Source organism: Lytechinus pictus, chromosome 17, assembly GCF_037042905.1.
Source record: "Lytechinus pictus isolate F3 Inbred chromosome 17, Lp3.0, whole genome shotgun sequence".
Classification (NCBI taxonomy): Eukaryota; Metazoa; Echinodermata; class Echinoidea; order Temnopleuroida; family Toxopneustidae; genus Lytechinus; species Lytechinus pictus.
This window is the reverse complement of record NC_087261.1, coordinates 31,832,511-31,859,533: the sequence shown is the minus strand read 5'-3', so window position 1 is coordinate 31,859,533 and position 27,023 is coordinate 31,832,511. Positions and strand designations below refer to the sequence as shown.

The window sequence follows — 27,023 nt, the reverse complement described above, 5'->3', positions numbered from 1 at the left end:
AGATGTCCTTTAGAAAATCTAACTCATGTATTAGACTGAAGTTGGCAGGCAAATTGTTCCACAATTTAGGATTGTAAAAGTCAAAGATATAATTCCTCTTTTCAGGTAACCAGTGCAAGTGCTTCAACAAAAGAACCCTATCATGCTTGCTTTCAAAACTATCCCGAAAGCGCAAGTGTCAATGCGCAGCAAGCTTTCATATTCTGTTTTTTTTTATTCAGAAGTTTTAAATCTTGCGCATGCCATTAAACAAATACAAGATTGTTAAGAAATAAAGTGAAATGAAAGAAAGAGGAGAGGGGGAGGGAGAGGGGGAGGGGAGGGGGAAGGAGAAGGTTACCTTATGTCCAAGTTTCATGAACTAGGTCCATATATTTTCTAAGTTATGCTGTCATTTCAAAAACTTAAACTAAGGTTAAGATTTTGATGTTGATTCCCCAACATGGTCTGAGTTCATTGACCCTAAATGACTTTTGACCTTGGTCATGTGACCTGAAACTCAGGCAGGATGTTCAGTAATACTTGAAACCTTATGGCCAAGTTTCATGAACTAGGTCCATATTCTTTCTAAGTTATGCTGTCATTTCAAAAACTTAACCTTCGGTTAAGATTTGGTGTTGACGCCACCGCCGTCGGAAGTGGCGCCTATATTGTCACTCTGCTATGCAGGTGAGACAAAAACTGATTCTTTTCACAAACTTATATCCTGCAGATAAACTAAATTAAAGGTTAAAAATTTGAGCAGAACCCAATAACATGAGTCTCAGATATTCATCTAAATCTATATGTGGTAATAATAGTTTGTGAGACAATGGCTCATTTATATGATATATATAAAAAAAAAAACATGAATATTGAAAAGGTGAGCTTATTATTGTTTTTATGATCAGTATCCATATGAAATTAAGTGAAACAATGCTGAAATACAAGATGATGTAGAACAATTTGTCACCCCAAAACCTACAATAAGTTGCATTCTTTGTAAATAGCCAAAGTAGAAAATTGGTCTTGAAAAAGTGCCATTCAATATAGCAGCAGTGATGACTTTGAAAAACAACTATTGAATAGTTATTTAAAAATAAACAAAATTCATATGATAATGAAATATATTCATTGACTCCAAATGGACCTTTGACCTTGGTCATGTGACCTGAATCTCATGCAGGATGTTCAATACTACTTGAATTTTTTTATGTGTAAGTTTCATGAACTAGATCGATAAACGGTCAAAGTTATGATGGCAATTCAGCAAATACCTCCAATATGGCCAAAGTTCGTCGACACTAAATGGCCGAAAATTTGGTGCGAGAAGGGGGTCATCAAAGCGACACGTCCCCGTACCACCAATATATGTGCGGTACGGTAGGTACATGCATACATGTATTAACCTTTGTTAAGATTTTGATGTTGATTCGCAAAAATGGTCTAAGTTCAACGACTCTAAATGACCTTTGACCTTGTACATGTGGCCTGAAACTCACACAGGATGTTCAGTGTTATATCATTACCCTTATGTCCAAGTTTCATGAACTAGGTCCATATACTTTTTAAGTTATGATGATATTTAAAAAAACTTAACCTTAGGTTAAGATTTCATACTGACGCCGCCACCGCCGTCGGAAAAGCTGCGCCTCAAAGTTGAAAAGAAATTGAAGTTAAATTACCCATCAGTATGTTTCCTCGCTTCTTTCCTAGCAGTCAACTCAGCAATAAAATCTTCATCAGACATCCCTCTAGTCCTCCAACCTGCTTTTCTACCTCGGATTAGAATAGGCTCACCCGAGGCATTCTTCCCTTCTACAACAAGGATTGCACCATCTGGCAAAAACAAAAATAAAACATAGGTAGAAAATGCTTGGAAAGTCAAACAAAACGCAAAATCATTATTTTAGTCGTCGACCACACGATCACACCAGAAATAGGCACACATGTTTTCCATGGTACAATCTATAAAATTACATATTTAATCCATCAAATGATTGTATAATTGCATGATTTATGTTAAATAAATTCTGCTCTAAATCATGAAAATTACGAGACAATCGGATGTTATCCATCTACATGTACTTTTGCTTGTTCAGTTTAATGAACTACCCTTGAATATATAGAACACATATTTTTGCACAATAGCACCATCCCCTGGCAAACTCATGACCACTTCTACTTCCGTTCACACCCATATAATGCTAGCATGCACGTTTCACGTCCTCTTTGAGCACTTGCAAAAGTGACATGTTGCCACGCAAGGCAAGGGGACGGGGTGAGGGATAGGTATTTTCATGGTTTACATCAATAAATGTGATGTATCCATCTACTTTTGCTAGACTGGCACAGATAACAGTGGGTAACTTAGTAACTAAGTTCAAGGGAGATGCAGATGCTGAAGCTTTCAACGCTGTTTCCTCCTTGGAGGGCATTTGGGACAAAGTACTTCAACAATCTAGAATAGATTCTAGATTGGAGTTTGAAAAACGAGCTAAAAGGAAAACAGCCGATGCAGCAAAAACCGAACGGTAAAGCCCTGAATAGGTATGCCCCTGGCCATGAAGCTCTGTGAGCACACATGGCAAATCAATAGAGCATAAGCCTCTGTATATCTAGATGCAAGATAAAAGGGCAATGTATATATATGCATACATCCTACGAAAGGGTGAAGTCTATGAATGGGTTTATTCCGTCATAATACACATATAGACATAAAGACGAAGGTAGAGGGCGTTAAGGTGCATTACGAACATTGAAAGAAGAATAAAAATTTGCCTTAAACACAGATGTATATAAAAATATATATAAATATATATATATATATATATATATTTATATATATGCATTTACCTTGGACACATTTGCTCTACGGTGGCCATACGGCGAGTCGAAAACAGCCTTTTTAACATTTTTTTTGTCCAACTACATGTAGGTGGTTTGAATTAAAATTAATATAACGGCTGTTTTCGACTCGCCGTATGGCCGCCATAGAGCAAATGTGACCAAGGTATTAGTCGCATCTTACAGCCATGCATGCGTTAGTCGCATCATACAGCCGTTTCAATAACACTAATAACACTATATTGATTAACCCAAAAATCAGAATTTTGGTTTTAAAATTCGGAATTCAGAATGGAGGTCGAAAAATCGGTATAATTCCGCCAAAATCGGAATGGTTGGCAGGTATGCATTATGGCCCCCCTCCCTGAGATCTCGGCCATGAGTTGCCCGATTGCCTCAAAATTTTGCACAAGGGTCAAGAATTAGGTAAACTACAAAGTTGTATAGCTAAATTTACGAAAGTCCTTTCATTTTTTAAAATTGATTAATTTATACTAGTTTATGCGAGAAATCATAGATTTTGGCATTTCTCACTGAATAAAGCCTTAGGAATAGCAATTTTTGCTACATCTTTCATAACCCCCTCATCAATTCCTGAAAGAAAAAGATGTGGTAATTACCTATTATGTATATTACTGTTTTTCAATTTTCTTATGTATTTCTTTCTTTTCGTCAAGCGTTTTCACATGCGTATGTGTGGGTGTGTGTGTGGTAATTATTTACACTATTTGAAACAATGATGATTTACTTAAATTGGAAAAGCTCCTGATTTTGTCCATAGGGTTATACACAGTCATATAGAGAAATAGCAAAATTTCAGTGACATGTGTTTGGTAAATGTAATTGGACATCCGCACGGTAGGTCAGATCGCCATAAATCTGGTATCAGAATGGGCATGGAGATCAGGAAAAAACTTCTTGAAATTTTGTTTCGAAATTTTGTGGTGTTAGGAAGTACCAGCAAAAATCTGACAGGGGGGAGGGCATAATGCCCCCCCCCCCGGATTATTAGGGATACACAGCACCCGAGAAGCAGGTATCCACTTCAGCTCCCACCCCATCATGTTGAGGGGGGGGGATGCTTTTTGCCATGAAAAGACTCGGTCTTCATGCATAAAGGAATAAATCATTTCCGTAGAGCTGCAGGGAAGATAACACTTTCCTGTGGGTACGTTCAGCCTACCTGCCGCCCTTTTTCAAAGGCGGACATAAAATCATTCGCAAGGGGGATGCCCTTGAAAGAAATCAAATGACTCCTCTCCATTATCAGCCGACTAAGTCAGTGAGTAAGGATGGGGAGGTATCGCAAGAGAAGTGCTCATTATGTGGTGTAGGCTGGGAATGATTCGTCGACAGACAAATAATCTTCCTCAATATACTGCGGGGGGGGGGGGGGTCATCCCAATGGCGGCTTCCCTGAGCGTGGATAGGCCTCTTACACCTGGCTGATCACTATAGTGCGCTGGAGCACTGGCAGAGTCGATCTGTGAGGTGTAACGAGCCCTCGTTGCTCTAAGGCGCTATGAAATCAAATTTATTAGCGACTGAGTGCCCATGCAAGATGAGGCAGGATTGCAAGAGACTTGTATTCCTGTGACACGTCACTCTTCTTCAAAATCTGTGTACTATATATTCAAGGGCAGTTCATGAAGATAAACTAGCAAAAGTAGATGGATACATCACAATTATTGAAGTAAATCAAGAAATAAAGGTTCAAATATCATGATTTTGGGTCAAGAAACTCTTTGTGAACTTCTATGTAATATGAAAAAAATATATCAAAAGTAAGTAGAGGACAAACTAGACATTAAAAATTGAGAAGGGACTGTTTTTCTTAGTAATTCGCTGGTCAATTACAAATAAAAGCGGGGAAACAAAGAGAGAATCTGAAACAAAAAAACAAATTAGGCCCATCACATAGCAATTGTACAGCTAATTGGTATGATTTATCAGTCAAAAAATTGTCAATTAATCAAAATGTAATCAACTTTAAAATTCATCCCTTACCAGAATTATAGTAAGGATTATCACTATTAGAATTCTTCTGATTATTACTACTTCTATCATCAAGTTCAAAATTATTTTCATTATAAATATCACTGAAATTCAAACTGTTGTTTTTATTTACCATTGCTTGTATTCAATGGGTTTCCATCATCTTCATCGTCATCGTCATTCTGATCATCCTCTAAAAAAAAAAACGGAAGAACAATTGAAATTAAATATTGAAAAATAAATAAAACATATTGAAAAGCTGAAAACAAACAACGTGGACTAACAATTTCTTTCCACATTAACGAACACGAAGGTGATGAGACCAGCCTACTTGCGCTTCAACAATCACTGTCAAGATTGAATCCAAGTCAGCTTGTTGTCATCGGGGGCGACTTCAACCTACCAGGCTGGGACTGGACAAACCAGACAGTAAAAGCGTGCAGCCATCCTGCTCTTCACCATAAGTTTGGGGAAATGTTGGATGATCATGGCCTTACCCAACTTGTAGAAGAACCTACAAGACGGCATCACACTCTGGACTTGTTCCTCACCAACAATCCCACCCTTGCCTTCAATGTGTGTGTCCTTCCTGGCATATCGGATCATGACTGTCCTCTGCTGACCTTTGACATGAAACCATCAAGAAGACATCAAATGCCTAGAAAGGTCCCAGTCTACAGCAAAGCAGACTGGGAAGGGTTCAAGGACAGCATGTCAAAAGTAGCTGATGAAATATCATCCAAGCTTGAGGAAGCCTCCACTAGTGAATTGTGGGACATATTTCAAGCAGGAATCAAGAATGGTATCGAGGCACACATTCCTCATGCAATGTTGAAGCCCAGAGCCAACCTACCTTGGGTGACTGCAAGAATTAGAAAGCTCATCAAGAAAAGGAGTAGGGTTGTCAAGAAATGTAAAAACATCTTGAAATCTAGAGGACTTCTTTCATATAACCTTGAAGAGTATAGCAACAGTCTTAAGAGGATCATCCAGACAGAGATCAGGAAAGAATACTGGAAATATCTTGAGTCTATCTTTGATGGATCTGATGATGAAGACAATCAATTCATGGCAATGAAACGATTTTGGAGCTTCATTAAGTTCAACCGAAGTGACAGTGGAGGAATTTCACATCTTAAGTCCGCCGGAAAGAAGCTTACCGACCCCACTGAAAAGGCCGATGCACTCAACCATCAATTCCAATCAGTATTCACTGAAGAGACTCCAGTGCCTCCTGACTTGCTTCCCCCTTCTTCACCTTATGAAACCATGCCAGATGTCATCATTACAACGAAAGGTATCAAGAAACTGCTTGACAATCTGAAGCCAAGGAAAGCACCTGGTCCCGATGGCATCACCCCTCGAGTACTCAAGGAGCTATCAGGCATTATCGCACCGTCCCTGAGGGACATCTTCAGGAAGTCCTATAGCACCGGGGAGATACCAGAGGACTGGAGAAATGCCAATGTAGTGCCTGTCTACAAGAAGGGAGATAGAGCAGAACCAAACAACTACCGACCCATCTCACTAACTTGCATCGCATGTAAGTTGATGGAACATATCCTTGCAAGTAACATCATGAAGCATGGAAACCACCAGGATATTCTGTACCCTCTTCAGCATGGCTTTCGACAACACAGGTCATGTGAGCTACAATTGTTAGGACTGGTAAGTGACCTGACCAACAACCTTCAAGATGGAAAGCAGACAGACATCTTAGTGCTGGACTTTAGCAAGGCATTTGACAAGGTGAGTCACCAACGCCTTCTCCGGAAACTGGAGTTCTATGGAGTTAGAGGACATAACAACCGCTGGATTGCCAACTTTCTTCATAACAGGAAGCAGCAAGTGCTCCTGGATGGTTGTAGTTCATCTCAAGTCGACGTAACTTCAGGCGTGCCACAGGGCTCTGTCCTCGGCCCCTGCCTCTTTCTCTACTATATCAATGATCTGCCTGATCAACTCAAGTCAAGAGTTCGACTGTTTGCTGATGATGCTATCATCTACCTCACAGTTCAGTCAGATGCTGATGCTGACCAGCTGCAACAAGACCTCAACAGACTATGTGAGTGGACCAGTAAATGGATGATGGAATTGAACACCAATAAGTGTGAAGTCATCACAGTCACCAGGAAGCGAAACAGGATTGTACACCAGTACAAACTCAAAGATGCTATCCTTACTCCTGTAGAAGCAACAAAATATCTTGGTGTCACTATCACATCAGACCTAAAATGGAACAGTCACATCAGCAATGTTTGTCAAAAGGCTAACAACACCCTTGCCTTCCTACGAAGAAACCTGCGAGTAAACTCTCCCAAGTTGAAAGCTACAGCATACCAATCACTCGTCAGACCTTTGGTGGAATATGCATCTACTGTCTGGGATCCATCAACCTCCAAGAACATCCACAAGCTTGAAATGATCCAACGCAGAGCAGCTAGATTCACACTGAATCGATATCACAATACATCAAGTGTGTCATCGATGCTGCAGGAGCTAGGATGGACATCCCTTCAACAACGACGGGAAATCTCTCGCCTTGTGATGTTCTACAAGATCCACAACGAGCTTGTCCCATTCAACTCTGATGCATACATCACCAAATGTACTAGATCAACAAGAGCTGTTCACATTCAAGGATATCTCATGCCACAATCACGGACCCAACAACATCAATGCTCCTTCTTCCCCAGAACCATCAAGATGTGGAACACTCTCCCAGTAAATGTTGTGACAGCCCCATCAACCGAAGCCTTTCGTCTGCAACTGACGAAAGGCACCAACAGCTAGATCCATACCTGTTTTTACTCGCACCATGTATATATTTGGCACATGCACTTTACCCTTGTGACACACACTTCACCAAGTTCTGCAAGAATCTTCAGGATTGAAGGAAGCAGACTACAAAGAAGAAGAAGAATCTTTATGAACAGGAGAAATATGATGCTGTCCCTAATAATACACTGGCATATGAATTCTGGAGTACATGTATATAGAGATTATCTGAAGGTAATATTAAAAAAAAAAGAGAATGCCCAATATCATACCTGAATTGAGTTCTCGCACTAATGAAGACATAGCATTAGTCACTGAGTCTGCTGCTACAAGTAAATCATTGCGTAAACTCCTAGATCCAGCTGTTCCTCCAGTTTGCTCTCCATTTCTTACAGAGTCTGAAGTGATAGCTGCCCTGGAAGGTTGTGTGGAAGAGCCTAGGGTGAGAGGCTGATTAGGTCTTGGGCTGTGATTGGGACTGTTCCTTGGTGAACCATGGTTCTATGAAGAAAAAATGCAATCTTACATTATACTATATAAAGGAGTAAGAAACTATGAAGAGAGCAAACAAATGGGAGGATAGCAACAGTCTGGGAGTACATCTCTTAATCCTGGCTCACAACTTCGCGTTTTGGGCTTGTGTTCAAGCTGCAGACTGCTTAAATGCAGATAAATGCAACATAAACCAATAAAACGAGCTAATATGATGTCAATATGCAGACTAAATGCAGAGGCCTTGCGTTCAAGCTCAGAAGTTTGAAATTTTTCAAACATCTGCAACTGAACGCAACCAAACACAACCAAAATGCATCTGAGCAAAGACAAGAGGGAACAAGCAGACTTTAGCAAGGAAGTGCAAAAACGAGCAACAGCGAGTAGCTTGCACTGGCATTAACACAGCGTAAAAGCTCAATTTACCTCGAATAACCAACGCTTTAGCTGGCTTCACCTCGTTTTGCTCCATGCAATTTTGTACTCCAAGGCAGGCACGCCGGAACACTTTCAGTTTTGGGGGGGGCAAAATCCCGAAGGGTGCACAATATTTTTGACAGCGTGAGATACCGAGGGCGATCGAGCGGGAGAGGGTGTGGGACCCCCCCCCCACGGTAAGGACTTTGTGTAAAAATGGAGTATAAAAGTTGCGTTTCTAAGAGCATTCAAAAAATAAATTTCTTGAGAATTAAACATAGAATTCACTACGAAAGACTATACTCATAATCTATGAGAACCTATGAAATCTACGCGCAAAACGATCGCTTCGGAATGTGGTTTTCATGTCTGATCAATTAAATTACGTATTACGCTTATATTGACTCAAAATACCAGAAATTACATTTTTCATGCAATATCCTTTCAGAAACATTTATTTATGTACATTTACATACACGGACGATGCGAGAGAGCACAATCATCATAAGTTTCAAGTAATTCCTGTCAGAACAAGGAGTGTATTAAGCAGAAGAAGCGTAACAACAGAAACAAAAGAAATTCTAATGAATGTCTTTTCAAATTCAAAATGTCATACTGTTCTGACGTGACAAACGTCGATATGCACTTAAATCCCCATTCTATGCAAATCATTTCTGACATGAGCATTGGAGATATAGTCCCTGATTATCCATGCATGGGCAATACGTTTCATATTTTGTAACTGGAGGAAAAAGAAATATGACAAGCTTAATTGTCTAACAATTTAAAACTTTTCTGAAAATCATTAAAGTTTAAAACATTACTCGATTTATGTGTTTCCGTTTGCATGTTTTGTATGGCTGGGAAGCACTTTTGGATGACTCCTTCAAAATCTTCTTTTTTCTTTACATATTTTCTGGGGAAAATGTGACCATAACTAGGAAATGATGAATATCAAATTCCAGGAAATATTCATTTGTAAATAATCATAAACTGATTAACAAACTACCGCAGTTCATAAGTACATTATGTAACATTATTTAAAAGAAAACAATTACATTCCAATAGCGGATGTGGTTGACGGTACACCATGTAGAGTTTTCGAAAAAGTGAAATTGATAGGGGAGGAAGTGGACAGTTGATAGTCGAGTAATTTTTTGTTTAAATGAGCGTTGTTCTGAAAAAGACAGTAAACCAGAAAAGGTTGAAGAGTTGAAAAGGCTTGAGTAGTTGATAGATGAGTACTCCTGCTCTGCACTCCATTCGCCGACTCAAACTAGAATCTTCTCATTTATCCAATAATCCAACTACTCAAGCCTCTTTAACTCTTTAACCTTTTCTGTTTTACAGTCATTTTCAGAACTACACACATTTTCAAGAAATATTACTCTAGGACCTACTCTCAATCTTCCAATTTCTCGCCTATACTCTCAATCTTCCAATTTCTCGCCTATCAATTTTACTTCTTCGGAAGAAGTCAAATTGATAGGCGAGAAATTGGAAGATTGAGAGTAGGTCCTAGAGTAATGTAATATGACGACCTCGAGATGTTATGGTTTCTGGGCTTGACAGCTATGACATAGATTCCATAATATGTTGCTCGAGTAACTAGCGTTCACGCGCGTTAGTGATATCGGGTCCGGTCTGAGCGTGTCTAGGGGACCGCGCGTTTGTTAGCCGACACAGCCAGCATGCATTGGTGAACCACTTTCAATTTGCCATTCGGTTTTAGTCTGAAATGTAGTCATTAAAAGGTTAAACGTTACCACACTGTAATCAGATGGAAAAGAGGCTTATCAAAGGTATGTTTCACAGAGGGACATGTTCGTCAAAAGACGCGAGGCTTACTATGATATGTAATTGCCCCGTCAGGGGCAAAATTTTTTCATTTTTGACAATGGAAATTACAATTTTTAGGCAGAAAGTGCCTTAATCATTTACTTTTGTCCTTAAATAATTTCTCATTTTTCTACTTTTAGGGGGGCACATTGGGGGGCAAAAATCTTGTTTTGCCCCCAAATTTTTTTATTTTTATGCCCCCCCGCTTCCGGCGCCCTTGCTCCAAGGACCTCCCTGGAGTTTACCGAATTCCCTGTGAATGCAGTGAGACGGGTCGGTCCTTTAACACTCAGATTAAGGAACACAAGGCCCATGGTAGGAGAGACGAGAGGGACAAGTTTGCAACCATCGATCATGCTCATACGCATGATCACCGGATCCTCTGGGATGAGAGTAGATTGGTCACACGTGTCGCCTAGTGGCATCAGCGGAGAGTCAGAGAAGCGTTGGAGATTGAGGAACATAACACTGTTCCTCAAGACAGCGGCCTCCAACTCAGCAACATCTGGCTTACAGTTCTAGACAAAGAGGCTAATTAGACTAATTAGCCCCACACATAGTGCCATACGCTATTGTGTAGAGCCTGCCGGGTCGTTTCACACACTGGCAAGCATTGCAGTGATACCGGAGGAAGTGGCGGCTTTTGCAATTCATGCCATTTTCGGCGGGAATGATAATTTGACGGCATTTCCGGTCTTCGCTGGTATTGCGCCCCCAATTTTGTGTGCTATCACCCATGTCCGCATATGTGGATGTCATGTGACTTATCCAGCCAATCAGAGACATGCACCCTACAAGGTACCGTGCATACGGCACCTTGACAGAGTATACATGTATGAGGCCTGCTTTTACAAACTTTGCTCATTCTCCTGAAGACGACAAGAACACACTTGTTGAGACGTCGAGTTTGGGTGGTCCTTTTCAGGACCAACACTTGCCAAAGAAAGATACATGGTGTACCGTGAAACCTACACCATTCTGTACTCCTACAGACCTACACAAAGGTATGATTGCGACCAAATATTTTGTTGGGTAGTAAGCGGCATTGAACTTTGTGTTGCGTTTTTTGGTGAGCGCAGCAATATGCAGCTTAAAAGGTGTGAGACAGGCTTTAACCCTAATTAGACTGGGCTATTTCGAGGCCTAAGAAGACTAAGGGGGGGGGGCTGATTCAGCCCCCCCTTATGATCTTGGCTGTCGATCACGCGGTCACGATGATCTTGGCTGTCGATCGCGCGGTCACGACGAAAATTGGCATGCGCATTACCCATGGCATTATCTACAAAACTATAATATCAAATTCTGTGAAAAATCTCATTGCTCATTAATTACGTTAATCTATGCGTAAAACAAGAAGTTTGCTGTTATTAACAAAATAATGCCCCTAAAATGCTAACTTTTGTTTCACATACTCTTTATAGGCATCTGATTAAATTTATTTTTTTTAATGTCAACATCACATTTATTTTTTTTATGTATTTTATTTTCTAAATTTCTTATGTATTTCTTTGTTTTTTCGACTTCTTGTTTTTTCAATGGAAATTGTCGGAGACTTTATTTTGTCCATAATCAAGATAAAATTAATTGATTTTAAGCAGTAAAAGGAAAAATAATGATACTTTTATGAATTTTGGCTAAAAACACTATTTGCATTGGATTTGTACACAAAATCATGTTTTTTTTGCAATTTTGGGTCTGCATGCTCTTACGAAAATTTACGTAATTTCGGAACCACGTACACGGTGGTCACAATTTGGGTTTCATAAGTTGCGGGAGACATGAAAGTAAAAAGTGACGCGGTCAAAAAATTTCGCCTGGCGGATTTATTGCGAAGAATGTCAAGGGGGGGGGGTTTCTTAGGATTAAAGGGGAATGAAATCTTTGTAACAAATGGGCTTGTGTGGAAAGAGAAAAATCAAAGAAAGTTTGAGAAAAATCGGACAAATAATGAGAAAGTTATGAGCATTTGAATATTGCAATCACTAATGCTATGGAGATCCTCCAATTGGCTACGCAACAAAGATGTGTGATGTCACATGTGAACAATTTTCCCTGTGAGGGACTATAAAATACCCCTGAAATGTCCTTTTTTGCTCTTTCTGATAGTGATACAATTTCTTTATCCATAATGTATTCTTTAAAAAATCTGTATTACATGCCCTCTTATAGAAAGAATACATGATCTACTGATAGATGTGATAAAAGAGGCAGTTTAAGTGAAATATATAGAAAGGTAATGGGAAAGTTGTTCACAAGTGACATCACACATCTTTGTTGCATTTCCAACTGGAGGATCTACATTATGATAATGATCTTAACTTCAAATGCTCATAACTTTCTTATTATTTATTCAATTTTTCTCAAACTTTTGTTGATCTGTTTCTTTGATTTTTCTGTTTTAACACAGGCTATCTGTTTCAAAGGTTTCATTTTCCTTTAATATACACATTGGCTTGCTACATGAAGCTGATTCAATTTCTTTTTTTACTGTGCTCTTGAAATCCCAAACAGAGTGTCTATACATGTACACCAAAACGGAAATTTTTGGAGCATATTTTCAATATATAAAGAAAATATTCTAAAAGTATGCATAAGTAGCATCTGAATAATTTTTGAACAATTAATTGTACAATTCTTTGATTTCTTTGTGCGTGACATGCTTCCTGCTAGCATGATCAACTGCTAGGATATGTGAATGGGGATACAGTCCCCCATTCTAAGAGAAGAATTAAAGATCAAGTCCACCTCAGAAATGTTGACTTGAATAAATAGAGAAAAATCAATCATATTGCTGACAATTTCATCAAATTTATTACATTTTTAAGTTTCGCTTATTTTTCACCATATAATTATATGCACAATTTAGTCACCTGCAAATAAGAAAATCGATGATGCCCCTCACTCACTATTTTGGTTTTTAGTTGTTTGAACTATACAATATTTCAATTTTTACAGATTTGACAAAAAGGGCCAACTCTACTGAACCATAAAATGTTAAGTAATGGTAATTCCATGTGATCAGGGAGAAATAAATCTTTGTTTCACAGGACAATGAGGTGAAAATTAGAATATTTCATATTTGATATAATAAAAATACAAAAGAAATAGTGAGTGAGTGATATCATCAATTCCCTCATTTGCATACCGACCGGAATGTGCATATAACTGTGTGTGTACATGTAATTAAGCGAAAATTAAAAATGTCATAACTTTCTTATTTTGCTCTTGAGTTTGATGAATTTTTCAGTGTTATGCTTGTTTGATTTTTCTCTTTTTATTCAAATAAACTATTTTGGGGGGTGGACTTGTCCTGTAAGTATAGTGTTTCATAATGTTACCTTCAGTAATTTCATTAGTCCTTCTAGTTGTACCATAAGCTCTCTCCTACTCTCTTGAAGAGCTGCCATTCTGAGTTCTAGCTCATCTTTGCGTTGTCTCAGGAGTCGTAGCTCAGCAAGAAGAGTTGGATTACGCTGAGAGTGAGATGACCGCACAGCTTCATCATGTTCCTGTCGTAATCGTTGGATTTCTCGCATGATCTCTCTGGAAAAATTGAAAATCACTTTGAATTGTCAGTTCAAACTGAAAATGAAATTTGAAATTGAAAATTGTATTAAAATAAAAATTAAAATGGAATTTAAAACATAGGGACTCAGTAATAAAGGTAATCATACCTGATTTTGTTATTCATAAGACAATTGGATATATAGTGGAAGCGTCGTGGTGTAGCGGTTCTGACTCTCGCCTTGTAATCAGAGGGTCGTGTGTTCGAATCCCACCATGGCCTAGCGTCCTTTGGCAAGGCGTTAAATCAAACTTTGCCACTCTCCACCCAGGTGTTAAATGGGTACCCGGTAGGATGTGAAAGCCAACATGTAGTATGCCTAGCAATTGAGTCTTGGAACTCTTGTTGGAATGCTCCCCAGGGAGTGGAGAAGGTGCATACATTGTATGCGGGCATGCAATGATCCGATGACTGGGGTAATAATATGTCTGTAAAGCGCTTAGAGACGTCGTTCTGATGTATTAAGCTCTATATAAATGCGGAATATTATTATTATTATTATAGCTTTTCCAAATCTAAGTTGTTTTCAACACATTCACTCACAAGCTATGAGTAAACTGCATAGACTCCAGCTTCACATGCATTGAAGTGTGTCACCATATTGAGCTGAGAAAAACACAAGGACATTTTGCTTTTCAAGAAGAGATTTAGGAAAGCACACTGGTAGATTCATTCCTAATCATTTTTTATTGATAAAATCAGGTAATATTGTTCTTTTTCACTTCAATAGGTACATGTAGTCTGTAGATCTATCACCTTGTTTAAAAACGAGCATGGATAAACAACTGGAGTCAACTAGAAACAGCAGCCTACAAAGTTTGGGGAAGTACCATTAACGCTGTTATTTTTGCGGGATTAATTTTTTTTCGCGCTTGACGGCTTCAAATCATATTTGCGTGTTTCATACATTTATTTGCATAATTAATTATTTCAAAAATATAAGCAATTTATTTTTTGAAAATTTTACTATAGTCTTGTAACTTACATACGGCTCTATGCGCGTGCAAATTTTCGCGGCGATCACGCAATCAACGGCCGATATCTGAAGGGGGGGGGGGGGATCAAATTGACCCCCCCCCCAGTATGTGTTGGTCTGAAATCATTACGTCAAACCCTCTTGCAGATTCACCGTACCAGCTCATGGCCTTGCTACGGTCCTATACCCCAATAACAAAATCCTCGTTGGAGGAAACAAGATATTTCATTTCCAAGCGCTATCAACCCTGAATCGCCCGATAATCCCTCTTATGTAATGTTTCTTCTCCGCAGGAGCAAGCCCGAGGATTAGACCAAACAGCTGTGATTTTAGGTAAGAGCAGCTCTACCTGTAGTAGGCCTTTCAGAATTAAATTACTGTACTTGATATTTATTCAAGTTTTCAAAGGCATATTGTATTTTGAAATTCAATGTTAATTTGTTTTCCATTTCGAACAAAGAAAATCGGCCCCGAAAAAAAGGAAACTGAGAATAAAAATGATTGCATGCGCTGGTGGACCGCATAGTTTGATTGAATAGAGATGCTGCGTATGCAATAAAGAAAGAAAGAAAGAAAGAGAAAGATTTAAAGGTAGAAGCCGAAGGATGGAAGGAAGAAAGAAAGATAGGAGCAGAGGAAGGAAAGAAGAAAGAAAGAATAACATTTAAAGAAACAAATATAAATGTAAAGAAGGAAAAGTACAGAGACGTAAAAGGAGATTGAGAGAGAGACAGAAAGAGAGAGGATCCATGATATTTCAATTCCAAGCTCAACCCTGTATCGCCGATAATCCCTCTTATCAGGCAAGCCGAGGGTAGACCATAAACAAGCAGCTCTGCCTGTATTAGGCTTTCGGAATTCAATTATTTTTATTTGATATTCAACCAAGTTTTCAAAGGCATATTGTATTTTGAAATCCAATGTTATTCTGTTTTCAGTTTTGAACAAAGAAAATCGGCCCCGAAATAAGGAAACTATTAAAGAGAAATAAAAATGACTGCATGTGATGGCGAGCGAGTTTGCTTGAATCGGCGCACTGCGTATGTAATTGCGGTTTAGTTTTTTTCAGACCCATCGAGGTCAAGAAACACATGTTTAGATACTTAAATAACTGGCCCGGGGTGATTGAGGTTTTCCATGCTTCGTTACAGGGGTTTGCCTTCTCCAACGATGGAATTGCCTCATGATAGCCCAGTTAACATATGGTTAAGCACTATATATATGTGTAAATACCATACCTGTTCTTAGATTCTAGCTGCATAATGAGCTCTCTCTGTTCTCTATTAGCATCCAGACCAGGAGGCAATTCAGGGCCAGAGTTCTACAGGATTAAAGGAAAATAAAGCGATGTGATATCATATAAAAACAGGTGATTGGTTCTACCCTTTCTCATCCCCGCCCCAACCCCGTCCCAATCCTGCCCTTTTATTCTTTCAATCCATGGCAGGAGACTTATTAAAATGACATTAAAGCGACCTTTCATTGACAAATCATGGGGAAATCAAGGCTTATCTCAGAACAGAGAAGGGATTCAAGTCTTTCACTCGGCTGCATGCCTGGGGTGTTATGTAATAGATGCCTGCCTGGGGTGTTATGTAATAGATGCCGGCATGTCTGGGAGGTCTATAGGAGAGCAGTAGCAGTAGTAGACTAACCAACCAGAAGTAAACTGCGTGTTTTCACTTTGAAACATGTAACTTCACAGTGGTTATTTATTTTGGTTTAGCAATCAAGAGACCTGCTAAAAGTCTAGGAATTGGGATTGTTGAAAACTGGAACTGCGATGATCCGAAGTAAATAGCCATCACGAGTTCGGTCAAATTCGTGCTGTCCAAACTTTTATCGCATTAGTCTGACGGGCGCTCATGACGGACGGATTATATTATGCAAGTCAATTGGCCTTTTGCAAATTTCGTATTGTTTCAATTTCCCCATGATTTGTCAGTTGCTGGGCCCTTTAATTGGAGTCTGGATGCAATATGGCACAGATTCATCAACCCCAAGGACCTGTAATCAAATCCCATTGCATCACTCCTGTCCTTTGACATGGTGTTTATCTACATGTACATTTGCCACTCTCCACCCTTGTGTAGTATATAGGTAACCAGTAGGAAGAAATTCCTTGGATGCTCAAGCACTTGACCAGAGAAGCCGTGCTCAATCCTGGGTAATAGTATGCAGCGCATCGAAACATTGTATAGAGCACTGGACTCACATATTATTTCATATGGGAAAATAGAGTGAAGAAAAGATCAAACAAAGTTTGCTTACCGGGTTTGCAGTTGCATTGGCGAGGCGTGCAGCATATCTAGCTATCAGTCTATGCTCATCATCTAACCTTGCACTATCAAGACTGTTGTTCATCCTACAAAAAATAACATATTTTATATCCTACATAGATTAAATCCTGTATAGTGATTGGTTCAAATAGGATCATGTGACCAAATATATTTCAACTATGATGTTGCGTGACGTCATACCTCAATATATTTTTCGCTACACCAATATTCTGACGTCATTATTTCAGAAAACTGGATATTTGGCTAAACTCTTGGGCGCAACGGTCAGCGAGCTGTCTCTCCTGGGCAAGTCAGTGACGCATCGGCACAGGCACTAATCAGCGTTCCGCTTGGGGAAAAGTGCGTCATTCAACGCCAGTAACCAGACTCTGCAAGCTTAGCGCATGGATTTTTGGTTCTAAATTCTAAAGTACCATATAAAACAAATATATCAGGCGTTTCCTTCGAAAGCGTAGTGGGAATTATCCTCGGTTGGACTGGCAAACTACTAATCGGGAAAGTAATTGCCAGACCAACCTCGGATAAATAATTCTACTGTACTTTCTGAAAACCTGATATATCTGTTTATTATACAATGGTTGTTTGGATCCTGAACATGTGAGATTAATATAGTTCTGACTATTGTGGCCTAATGAAGATACATGTATCCCTTATTGTCAAATCAGAAAAATATGAAATATTTATTATTTAAAAAACAAAAGATATAGTGTGTAACATTGGCTGTGTCATTTGCATATCACCACTTTAAATTGTTTGGTAAAAATAAACCCAAATTTAAAAATGTCTTAACTTTTCTAATTTTATATCAATTTTGCTGCAATTTTTAGCTTTTTGCTTGCTGATTTTTTTTTGTTAATTGAAATTAACATTTTGATTGGATCAACTTGACCTTTCATAGTTGAACTTACTTCTTGAAGTCTTCCTCTGTTCGTAGTATCTTTGTACTGTCTGGACTGTCGTATGTCAGAATTGTGATGGGGGAAGGTGGCCTACACATAAAAAAATACATAACATTATTTGTTATATACATAATATCGTCCTCATCTAATAATTGACAATGGAGGTCTGACCCTCATCCAGAGAGCATTAAATTTTGAAGCCCAAATCACATATAAGGGCAAGTCCAAGAATTTGTGCGCGTTACATATGGGACATTTCAGAGGCTTTAATGACCTGAAAGCTAGTGTTAAATGACTTTGATTGCATTGAATACCCTTATGATGGTAGACATCATCTAGGAGAAGAAAAAAAAATTAAACATTTTTTTTTCAAGTTGAGAATTCTCTGAAAGTATTTCATTTGACAACTTGTAACTTGGTGTGATAGAAGTCACAACACTCTAGTATATCTATGGCAAGTTTCATGTCATAGGCCAAAACTCTACAGACTGAATTGGCCTGAATATTTTAAATGCACACAGAATGCAGTCAGAATTGTCAGAGTGTAGCACAAATTTTCAAACTGACTCTATTATGCCTTTAGTGTGACTAGAGTGTGATAAGTCATCTAGTAAATTTACCGTATTTTAACTCCAGTTAGGGTGAATTCAAAATCCACAATAATTTTTCCATAATTCTAATTATCACTTTTTATTCCAGTAAATTCAGCTGGATTCCTGTTGATTCCAGAAAAGTTTGATGGGACCTTTACAGATATTCTACGTATCCCACAAAAAATGTTAATGGCACTTGAGATGAATATAATATCAAAATTAAAACATTGTATGGTGTAAATCTGAAAGGATGTTCTTTTCTTTAGGACTTGGAGATGACCTACATGTATTCATTCATCTGATGAATAGAAGTTTGATTATGAAATTGTTATGAAAATTGGCACACACAGCACACGCGTAACATGAAATCAATTGCTTTTATTCAGTAGGTAAAAGAATATATTTTATGAATATTGGCTACATACAGAATTTGCGTTAGATTTGTATACAGAATTTGCATTAGATTTGTATAAGAAATAACATTTTTTGTAATTTTGCGTCTGTCGGCCAGTGGGACTAGGCCTTTAGGAATAGCATATAAGGCATTGCAAATATAGTCTAACAAGTTGTGCGAGACTTAAAAAAAAACCTCATGAACATCACAGCACAATCTTTTCACATTCCAGATTTATCGCGAAAAATTTCAAGAGGATGGGAAGGCCTAAATAAAAAAATAGAGAGACCAGGAGCTGAGGGCATTAATTAACTTACACAATATGAGAAAGATCAAGAGGTCTTTCAGGTTCCTCAGGATAGTGTGGAACTCGTGGTTGTTTTAACGGTGATTTAAAAGGTTTCTTCAGTGCTTTACCCATCTTCTTCGCTGGAGATTTCTGAAATTACAATAAAATCATAATCCTCAAATTATTTCAATGATAAGTAAGGATATGCATACTATCTGATTAAAAATAGTTCCTATCAAAGTATTGATATTCACTTTATAACTACATCTATGAAAGTTAAAACTATTGTAAAACTAGGTTGTCTATTATAAATGTACATGTGCATTTAGATGAGCAATACAAAAACCTGTACCAGAGATGTATGTGTACTAAAAACTGTAAGTGTTCTTCAATTATCAAAAGAGGGGGGAGGTTGATGATTTTTATATACATGTATATCTGGAAATACAAATTTTTGAAAATACTCTTTGTTGTTCAAAAATACTTTTTTTTCAAGAAAACTTTTTTTTTTTTGGTAGAAGGTTGGCAAGGTCTGTTATTGATCTACTAGTGATTATTTACCTGTACATATGAAGAATATTCTTTCATTTCATGTTCCGTTGAGTGATTTCCTGACGTATAACCTCTCCAGAAGCAGTTTTGACACAACTGATAATTTGAACAACGCTGACATTTATATCTGAAGCCCATCATACTATCACCGTGACAATGACTGCATTCAACAGGATGAAATACTGGAAAAATACAACAAATAATCACAATCAAATACAAGAATTGAAGAAAAAAAATTGTTTCTCAAATCAAAATTACCAAATGGAGTAAAATAGGCATTAGTACTAAATATTGTTTCTCTTCTGCTTCAATAATACAGAGCCAGAACTTTTTTTAAAACATCAAGAAAGAAAGCCTTTCAGGTATACTGTTTAAGCTGTTATTTTTTTGCAGATTTCACGAATTGCCAATCAGCCACGAATTTAATAACGCAAGAAAATATTGACACATTTATTAATCAGTGCCAATGTCCTCAACACTGCAAAGCTTTACTATTGCAAACATCCTGTGTGGTTAAAAATTGAGATATGCACCTATATAAGAAATAAGGTTGAGAAAGTACAGTTGGCAATTCGAAAAGTTAGCTAGAATTTCACTTTTTTATTTCTCAAACAAAATCAGAGCCTAAATTATATCCTAACATATTTTTATCAATATTTATTCACTCACTGTTATATTACAATGTATTTTCCATGAAATAATTTAATTTTATTGTCGCCTGATTGGCTCTATGCACAGGTACACTGGCAGCTATTTGCATACTCATTAATATTCAAAAGTCACATGACCAGAGGTTTTCAAGGAGTAAGATTCTGTTCACAAAATTCTACATTTTTGCACTTCAACTAACTTTTAAAAATTAATCTACATGTAACATAACTTCCAAAGATTGATTTTACAGATCAAACTTTGACATGATGAATTATCAGATCTTGAGGTACAAAAAAGTGAAATTTAAGCCACTTTTTTCACACTTAATAACTGTTTTTTACAGGTGCATATTCATGTAAAAAAGACACACCAGCATGGGGGCTTTGAGGAGCATATTTTTGCACATTTTTTGCACTATTTTTGCTTCTCTAAATTGCTGTGGAAGTACTTGGTACATCTTCCGATCGCGAATTCAACAACCTGCAAAAATGTTGGGAAAATTCTGTACGGGAAAATAACAGCTTATACTCCAGTATTTGAACCTATGACGCAAAACAACCTTGGAGCTCACTATGTAATCTCTGACACCAGTAAAACATGAAAGTACCTCCATTATTATGCTCTTTCATTTGATATCAAATTGGTCATGGTACCGGTAGTATGTATATTTTGAAGATATAGTAAATTTTACGATGTTTGGCAAGCGAACAAATTTCACTGAATTCCATGGGTGTATGTAAACTTTTGGCCTCAACTGTATAAAGCAGAGAGTCATGATGTTGATATCACTAACGACGGAAAGGCGGCATTTACAGCAACAAAAACTGAATATTATGATGTACATGTACATTGTTTACAAATATACACATATATGTAATTTGTTTGTTTAGGAAGGACTGAATGAAAGCATACCATTCTCAACATTAGCCATCCTATGCATGAGAGGAAGCCACATCAAACACTGCGGTCCTGGTTCAGCTAGTACTGTATCTAAGAACTCATTCAGACTCACTCGCCGATTTGCACTCTGTACGAAGTAAACAAAATATAACAAGACACGTAAAACATTTTGCACACATATTTTTCTCCATGAATCCAGAAATGAAATAAGAGAATAAGAAAACGATCAACCCTAAAATGGCAGGGGGGCAGTTGATCTAAACATCCTCCCTGGACATTCCGCCGCAGTGCAAACTTTGTTGACCAAAATTGTCTTTCACTTTAAGGTCTCCTGCACCTTAATAAACCAAATTTGCAACACCTGCGTACCAGCAAACAAAATAACACATTATTCAAGTGCATGTCAGACCCAAAGTTCCTCCAAAATGAGATATTGTGTAAACAGTCAGTGCAAATTGAGTTTTCCCACCTGACCTATAACTATATGATTATTTTTACTTTCCTTTGCTGAGATTACAGAATTTTAGCATAATTATGATTCGATAAGATTCTGCAATAAATTTTGTAAAAAAAAATTAACAATCATATAAACAAAAAGAAATATTCAAGATATTCATAAAATAAATTAATAGAAAAATGATTTAAGCTCATTTAGAATGTTACAAAGAAAATTTGAAATTAGCAATCTAGGAATTTATTCAGTGAACTGGAGCAAAATAAATGAATTATAAAAACAAATGAGCATAAATAACTAATAATATATATAATAAAACCAAATCTGTTTGTGCCCCTCACGTGAACAGTGGCATGGATAACCAAGTTTGGGACAGGAGCAGAGCTACCGACCTGAAAAAGAACATTTCACTATTTAAAAAGCTCAGTATTTTGGTGAAAAAAAATCAGCATTTTGAAAGAAACACCACTGGAAAACACACAAACCTAAACAAGGAAATCAGTATTTTGCCTGAAACCATCAGTATTCTTCTCATTTTTTCAGTACTAAATACTGAAAATGAATATCAGTTGGCAACTCTGTGGGAGGAGAGGTGTTCATTCATCCCCAACCTTAAAACACCTCCTCCCAACGACAAAAAAACCTGGCGGTTGAAATAATACATATGGCAAGTTCCCCCAAGTCTGCGCAGCCCCCCTTGTCTGCGCACTCGCGTATCTGCGCGATTCTAGTAAAAGAAGATACGCAACGAACACAGACTTTACACATGCAATACATAGACAGGTATTCATTAAAAAATCTGACTCAAAATAGTGGAAAAATAATGAATTTAGGGCATTTCATGTGACGGCCTCAAAATGCAGCCTTTCTCATCAAAATCCCCCAATCATGTGCACAGTGAATGAGTGCGCAGACATGGGGTACCATTTTTTTTTCAATCTGAAAATGACAGCCCGAGGTTTTTTCAAGAAAATCCTATATTTTCTTTCATTTTTCAATGAGAAATTTGGTACGCTTACTCATAATAATATAAGGAACATTATTAACTGAAAGATTTTGTGAAATAAGAAGAAATTCATGTTAAATCTTAACTCAAATTGTTAGGCGCGCAGACTTGGGGACCACCATCATAAATGTGTTTGGTTTGATTACGTACCGGACCTTGGCCAAAGCATGCTTTAGCAGTGTTCTCATCATAACCAAATGAAGGACCTTCAAATACTGATGTAGGAAGCTGAAGTACTAGCTTAAGATACTCATCAAACTTTGAATGTATCAAGATTCCATTACCATCTGATATCTGAGAAAATATGTCTGAAAATTATACAAATAAAACATATAAATATGGATGTCTCATGCTATATGAAAGAAAAAATGAACTGTTTTTAATATGGGGGTTGGTTATGGCTATCAGTCATGCATGAAAGATTACAGTGTATGAATGATTAAATGTGATAATGCTTTTCAGTCCCTCCTGCAACTACAGTATTGAATTTTGACTCGTTATGAACAATCAATCATCACACATATTTCTGAGAGAAACAGGGATATCCTTCCATTTGATATAAAATTCTGAGACTTTTAATAGATTGATTTTATTCTTTGACAAAAAATAGAATATGACATATAAATACCAGTATGAGCAAGCCTCCAAGCAACCCCAATACCAAAGTCAATGAGGCAACAGCAGTTAGACATCCATTTGTCCAAAAACGTTTGCTTAATGAGTATTACTTGAAGAACTAAAGATAGTATATCAAATGACATCAACAGATCATGAAGAAAAATATAATTCCAATAACAATTCTATGATCACAGAAAGGGCAGAGAATATGTCATTCCGCCAAGATGGATCATATTTTGCAATTACATGCAGGTGAAAAAACTATAGTTTTATCGCTCATAACTGATTTTATGACAGCCAGGTTACAATCATTTCTAACATAGTCCATCTTCTCATTTAAGAGTGTTGTACAATACTCACATCTGAGTTTATCTGAGAGCTTGCCAGCACACAATGTAGAAAGTGCTACTTTGAGGGCGAAGACTGTCATCTTGCCAGTAGCTCCACTGTATTGAAAGAACAAAACAAAGGAAGGAAGATAACATACATGTAGCAAACATCACTTCTAATATTACCGTCTTCACATTGGCCTCAAACACCGCGCTAGTCCCGGGACTATCCCGAGACTGAAGCTGTGTTGCCTTCAGTGTGAATGCTTGGATCCGCAATAGACTACCCAGGGATAACTTTGCCTTGCTATAACTATGCAACAAACTCAAACCATAGTCATAGCAGCTACTGTCCTGGGCTCCATAACACAAAGGTAAGCGATGAATTGCAAATATAAAAGAACCACACTGATTGGTTCCCAGTCAGTATTTTAAACAGAGTGCGCAAGCAACAATGATCTTGATTGGTCATTGGTATTTAGCGATTGATTGCAAACCTTTGTGTTACAGAGCCCAGGTCTGCCTTCAGTATGAAGGCAAACTGCTACATTGGGATAAACCAATCGTACTACTTTCTGACTATAAGCCAACAAATCAATAATGAATTAATGAAATATTTAACAAAAGTTAAGATCAAGGATCCAGCGAACAGATGTGTTTCCGGCAGTGATCTGTAAATTAAGATTAGAAGTATTAAGACGAGTTTCATGGTCACTCACGGGGTCACGAGCTTACATGATTGTGTTTGATACAGAGGTTATTTCAATCTCTGACTGCAGTGTGAGGAGTGGTTCCATGAATTTATAACTCTTCAAATGTGAATGCATTTATAGCGGGGTTTCATCGGTCCCGCGACAGCACTGGGATGAATCCCGGGGGGCCACTCACATTGACAAGTGGATACCATGCGCGACCAAAAAAACACATAAAAGGGATGTCTTTTTCAAGATAGGGCACGTTACGTACATAACGTAATAAGGATGTCAAAAACACTAAAATAATGAAAAAAGGGTATCTATTTGGCTAGGAAAGCTATACGTGTTTAGGGTCTAATTTGCAGGGGTATAAAAAATTAAGACTAAAATGTTTTATAAAGGATGTACTTTTTGCCCCAACAGTCAACACTACGTGTTTAGAGTACGATTTGCGCGAGGTGTGGGAGGTGGGCCGTACACTAAACCCAATGATGTAGGTAAAGGTAAAACCGACGACCAACGTCCGTGACATAACAATTAATATCTCGCTGTACTTGTTTAGGGGTTCAATTCAGGGAATACTTGCCAAGAGTATCGTTTTGTTTCCAATACTTGTTAAGGGTAGGGTTACACACGCCAATACTTGTTAAGGGGTGCTTTTTCAGAATATGGAAAATACTTGTTTAGGGTGCTTGACCCAATGGTCGCGCATGGTATCCACTCGTCAATGAGAGTGGCCCCCCCCTGGGGATGAATTTGAAAACCACTGTGAAGACGGTATAAGATTATCAAAAATATTGTCAACAAGAACTGCACATCAATTTTCTGAGATTTGAGTAATTTATTATTATCTGCTCATATGGTTTGTGCAATACATTAAGGCATTCCTGCACCAGCCCGAGTTTGCTCAATCTCGAGATTTTAGCCCGATCGGCCCTCTTCGCAATTAATCTCAAGATTCAAGAAATCCTGTCTCCACCATCTCAAAAAGAGCGATTCAATGCATTATGGTGTGACGCCATGAATAAATAATCCCGAGTGCGTCTGCACCTGCGAATTAGCGTGATAATTCATAAAATAGCATGATATTTTGCAAATGATCACAAGTTGACTTGGGATCCAGCGAGCTAGCGCTATAATTCAATCTCCATTACAAATAATCTTGAGATTGTTTAGATTGGGATAACTTGCCGGATCAGGTAAAGTGCCCTAATTTGAAAACTTGGGCTGGTGAAGACGGCCCTAATGTGTCAACCCATGGCCTTATTCTCAGGGACCAGGGAAGTGGGAGGTTAGAAGGAAATGCAAATCAAAAAGTTCCCTTTATCGCATGCGCAGTGCCGACGTTTTTCTCCATAACTGGCTTAAACCCACTAGATCAGGCAAGCTCATAAGAAAATATCAATATCAATTACAATTATTTAAGCATTTAATAGTTCAGTCAAGCTGGTATTTACTGTCAAATCTGTAAAAAGAGTGTCGCTAGGGCGAGCACATACATGTAATACGCCTGCCTGTAACGTGGAAAATGGAGTTATTGGTCAAGCAAGTAAAGTGAAAGGTGGCGACCTTTGATCTTTTGACCTAAAAATCAATAGGCTTCCTGAGATCCAAGCTAGTATCATGCACAACAAATTATATCGTGTTTACAAGGACTTCAGAAGGGTAAGATGAAAGCATGTCACTGTGACCTTGACCTTTTGAACTATTAAAAAATCAATAAGATTCCTGGGATCCAAACTAGAATCATACACAACAAATTATATCGCGTTTACAAGGACTTCAGAAGGGTAAGATGAAAGCATGTCACTGTGACCTTGACCTTTTGAACTCAAAATCAATAGGATTCCTGGGATCCAAACTAGAATCATACTCACCAAATTATATTAGCCTAGGTTAAGTTAAACTTATACCCCTTTCATACTGCGCTTTTCCCCGGTCCGGCGAAGTTCACCAGCGAAGGGGAAAGTGTCCAGTATGAAAGGTACACAGGAGAACTTCCCCACCTCTAGAGGTGGAGAACTTCGCCAGTGAAACTGTTTCCTCGGCAAAGTTCGCCGGTGAAACAGCCAGTATGAAAGCTAACCGGAGAACTTCTCCTCTTTAATGACGTCAGAGGTCATTTTTTTCTCCCCGAAATCCCCTGAACTTAGATTCCGGGTGCTAGTTAGCTATTATTTCCGTGGCTAAATGTAGATGGCCACGCTTTATGAGAAATTTGATTATTCCATAAAGTTAAATACCCTCGAGCATTCAGTTTTTTTTTTTTACTAACGATAATAAAAGTGATATTTTACATGCTGAAAATGCGCTTAAAATATCAAAATACTTTGATTATTTTTTGTTTTGCTTCTAATATTTCTAGAACATGTTGTAATTTTTTTGTTTTTACACCTTTTTGTTATCAGTAAGAAGCAGTGTTTACAATATTCTTTTCGTTCATTCTAATTCTGCA

General features: G+C 37.9%; 1 protein-coding gene across 2 annotated transcripts in view; it reads right to left on the bottom strand.

Moving 5' to 3' along the window:
• The window catches only part of LOC129279841 (dystrobrevin beta-like), a 45,582-nt gene that overhangs the window by 1,759 nt on the left and 16,800 nt on the right, over positions 1-27,023 (bottom strand). For both annotated transcript variants that reach the window (XM_054915898.2, XM_054915897.2), the window contains exons 5-16: positions 23,905-23,990; positions 23,077-23,234; positions 21,479-21,593; positions 19,925-20,097; positions 19,392-19,513; positions 18,097-18,177; positions 17,160-17,253; positions 16,127-16,209; positions 13,686-13,890; positions 7,872-8,100; positions 4,955-5,014; positions 1,665-1,818 (exon numbers count right to left, since the gene is read on the bottom strand). In XM_054915898.2, coding sequence (XP_054771873.1) covers positions 1,665-1,818; positions 4,955-5,014; positions 7,872-8,100; positions 13,686-13,890; positions 16,127-16,209; positions 17,160-17,253; positions 18,097-18,177; positions 19,392-19,513; positions 19,925-20,097; positions 21,479-21,593; positions 23,077-23,234; positions 23,905-23,990 — 1,560 coding nt within the window. The remainder of the gene's footprint in view (positions 1-1,664; positions 1,819-4,954; positions 5,015-7,871; positions 8,101-13,685; positions 13,891-16,126; positions 16,210-17,159; positions 17,254-18,096; positions 18,178-19,391; positions 19,514-19,924; positions 20,098-21,478; positions 21,594-23,076; positions 23,235-23,904; positions 23,991-27,023) is intronic.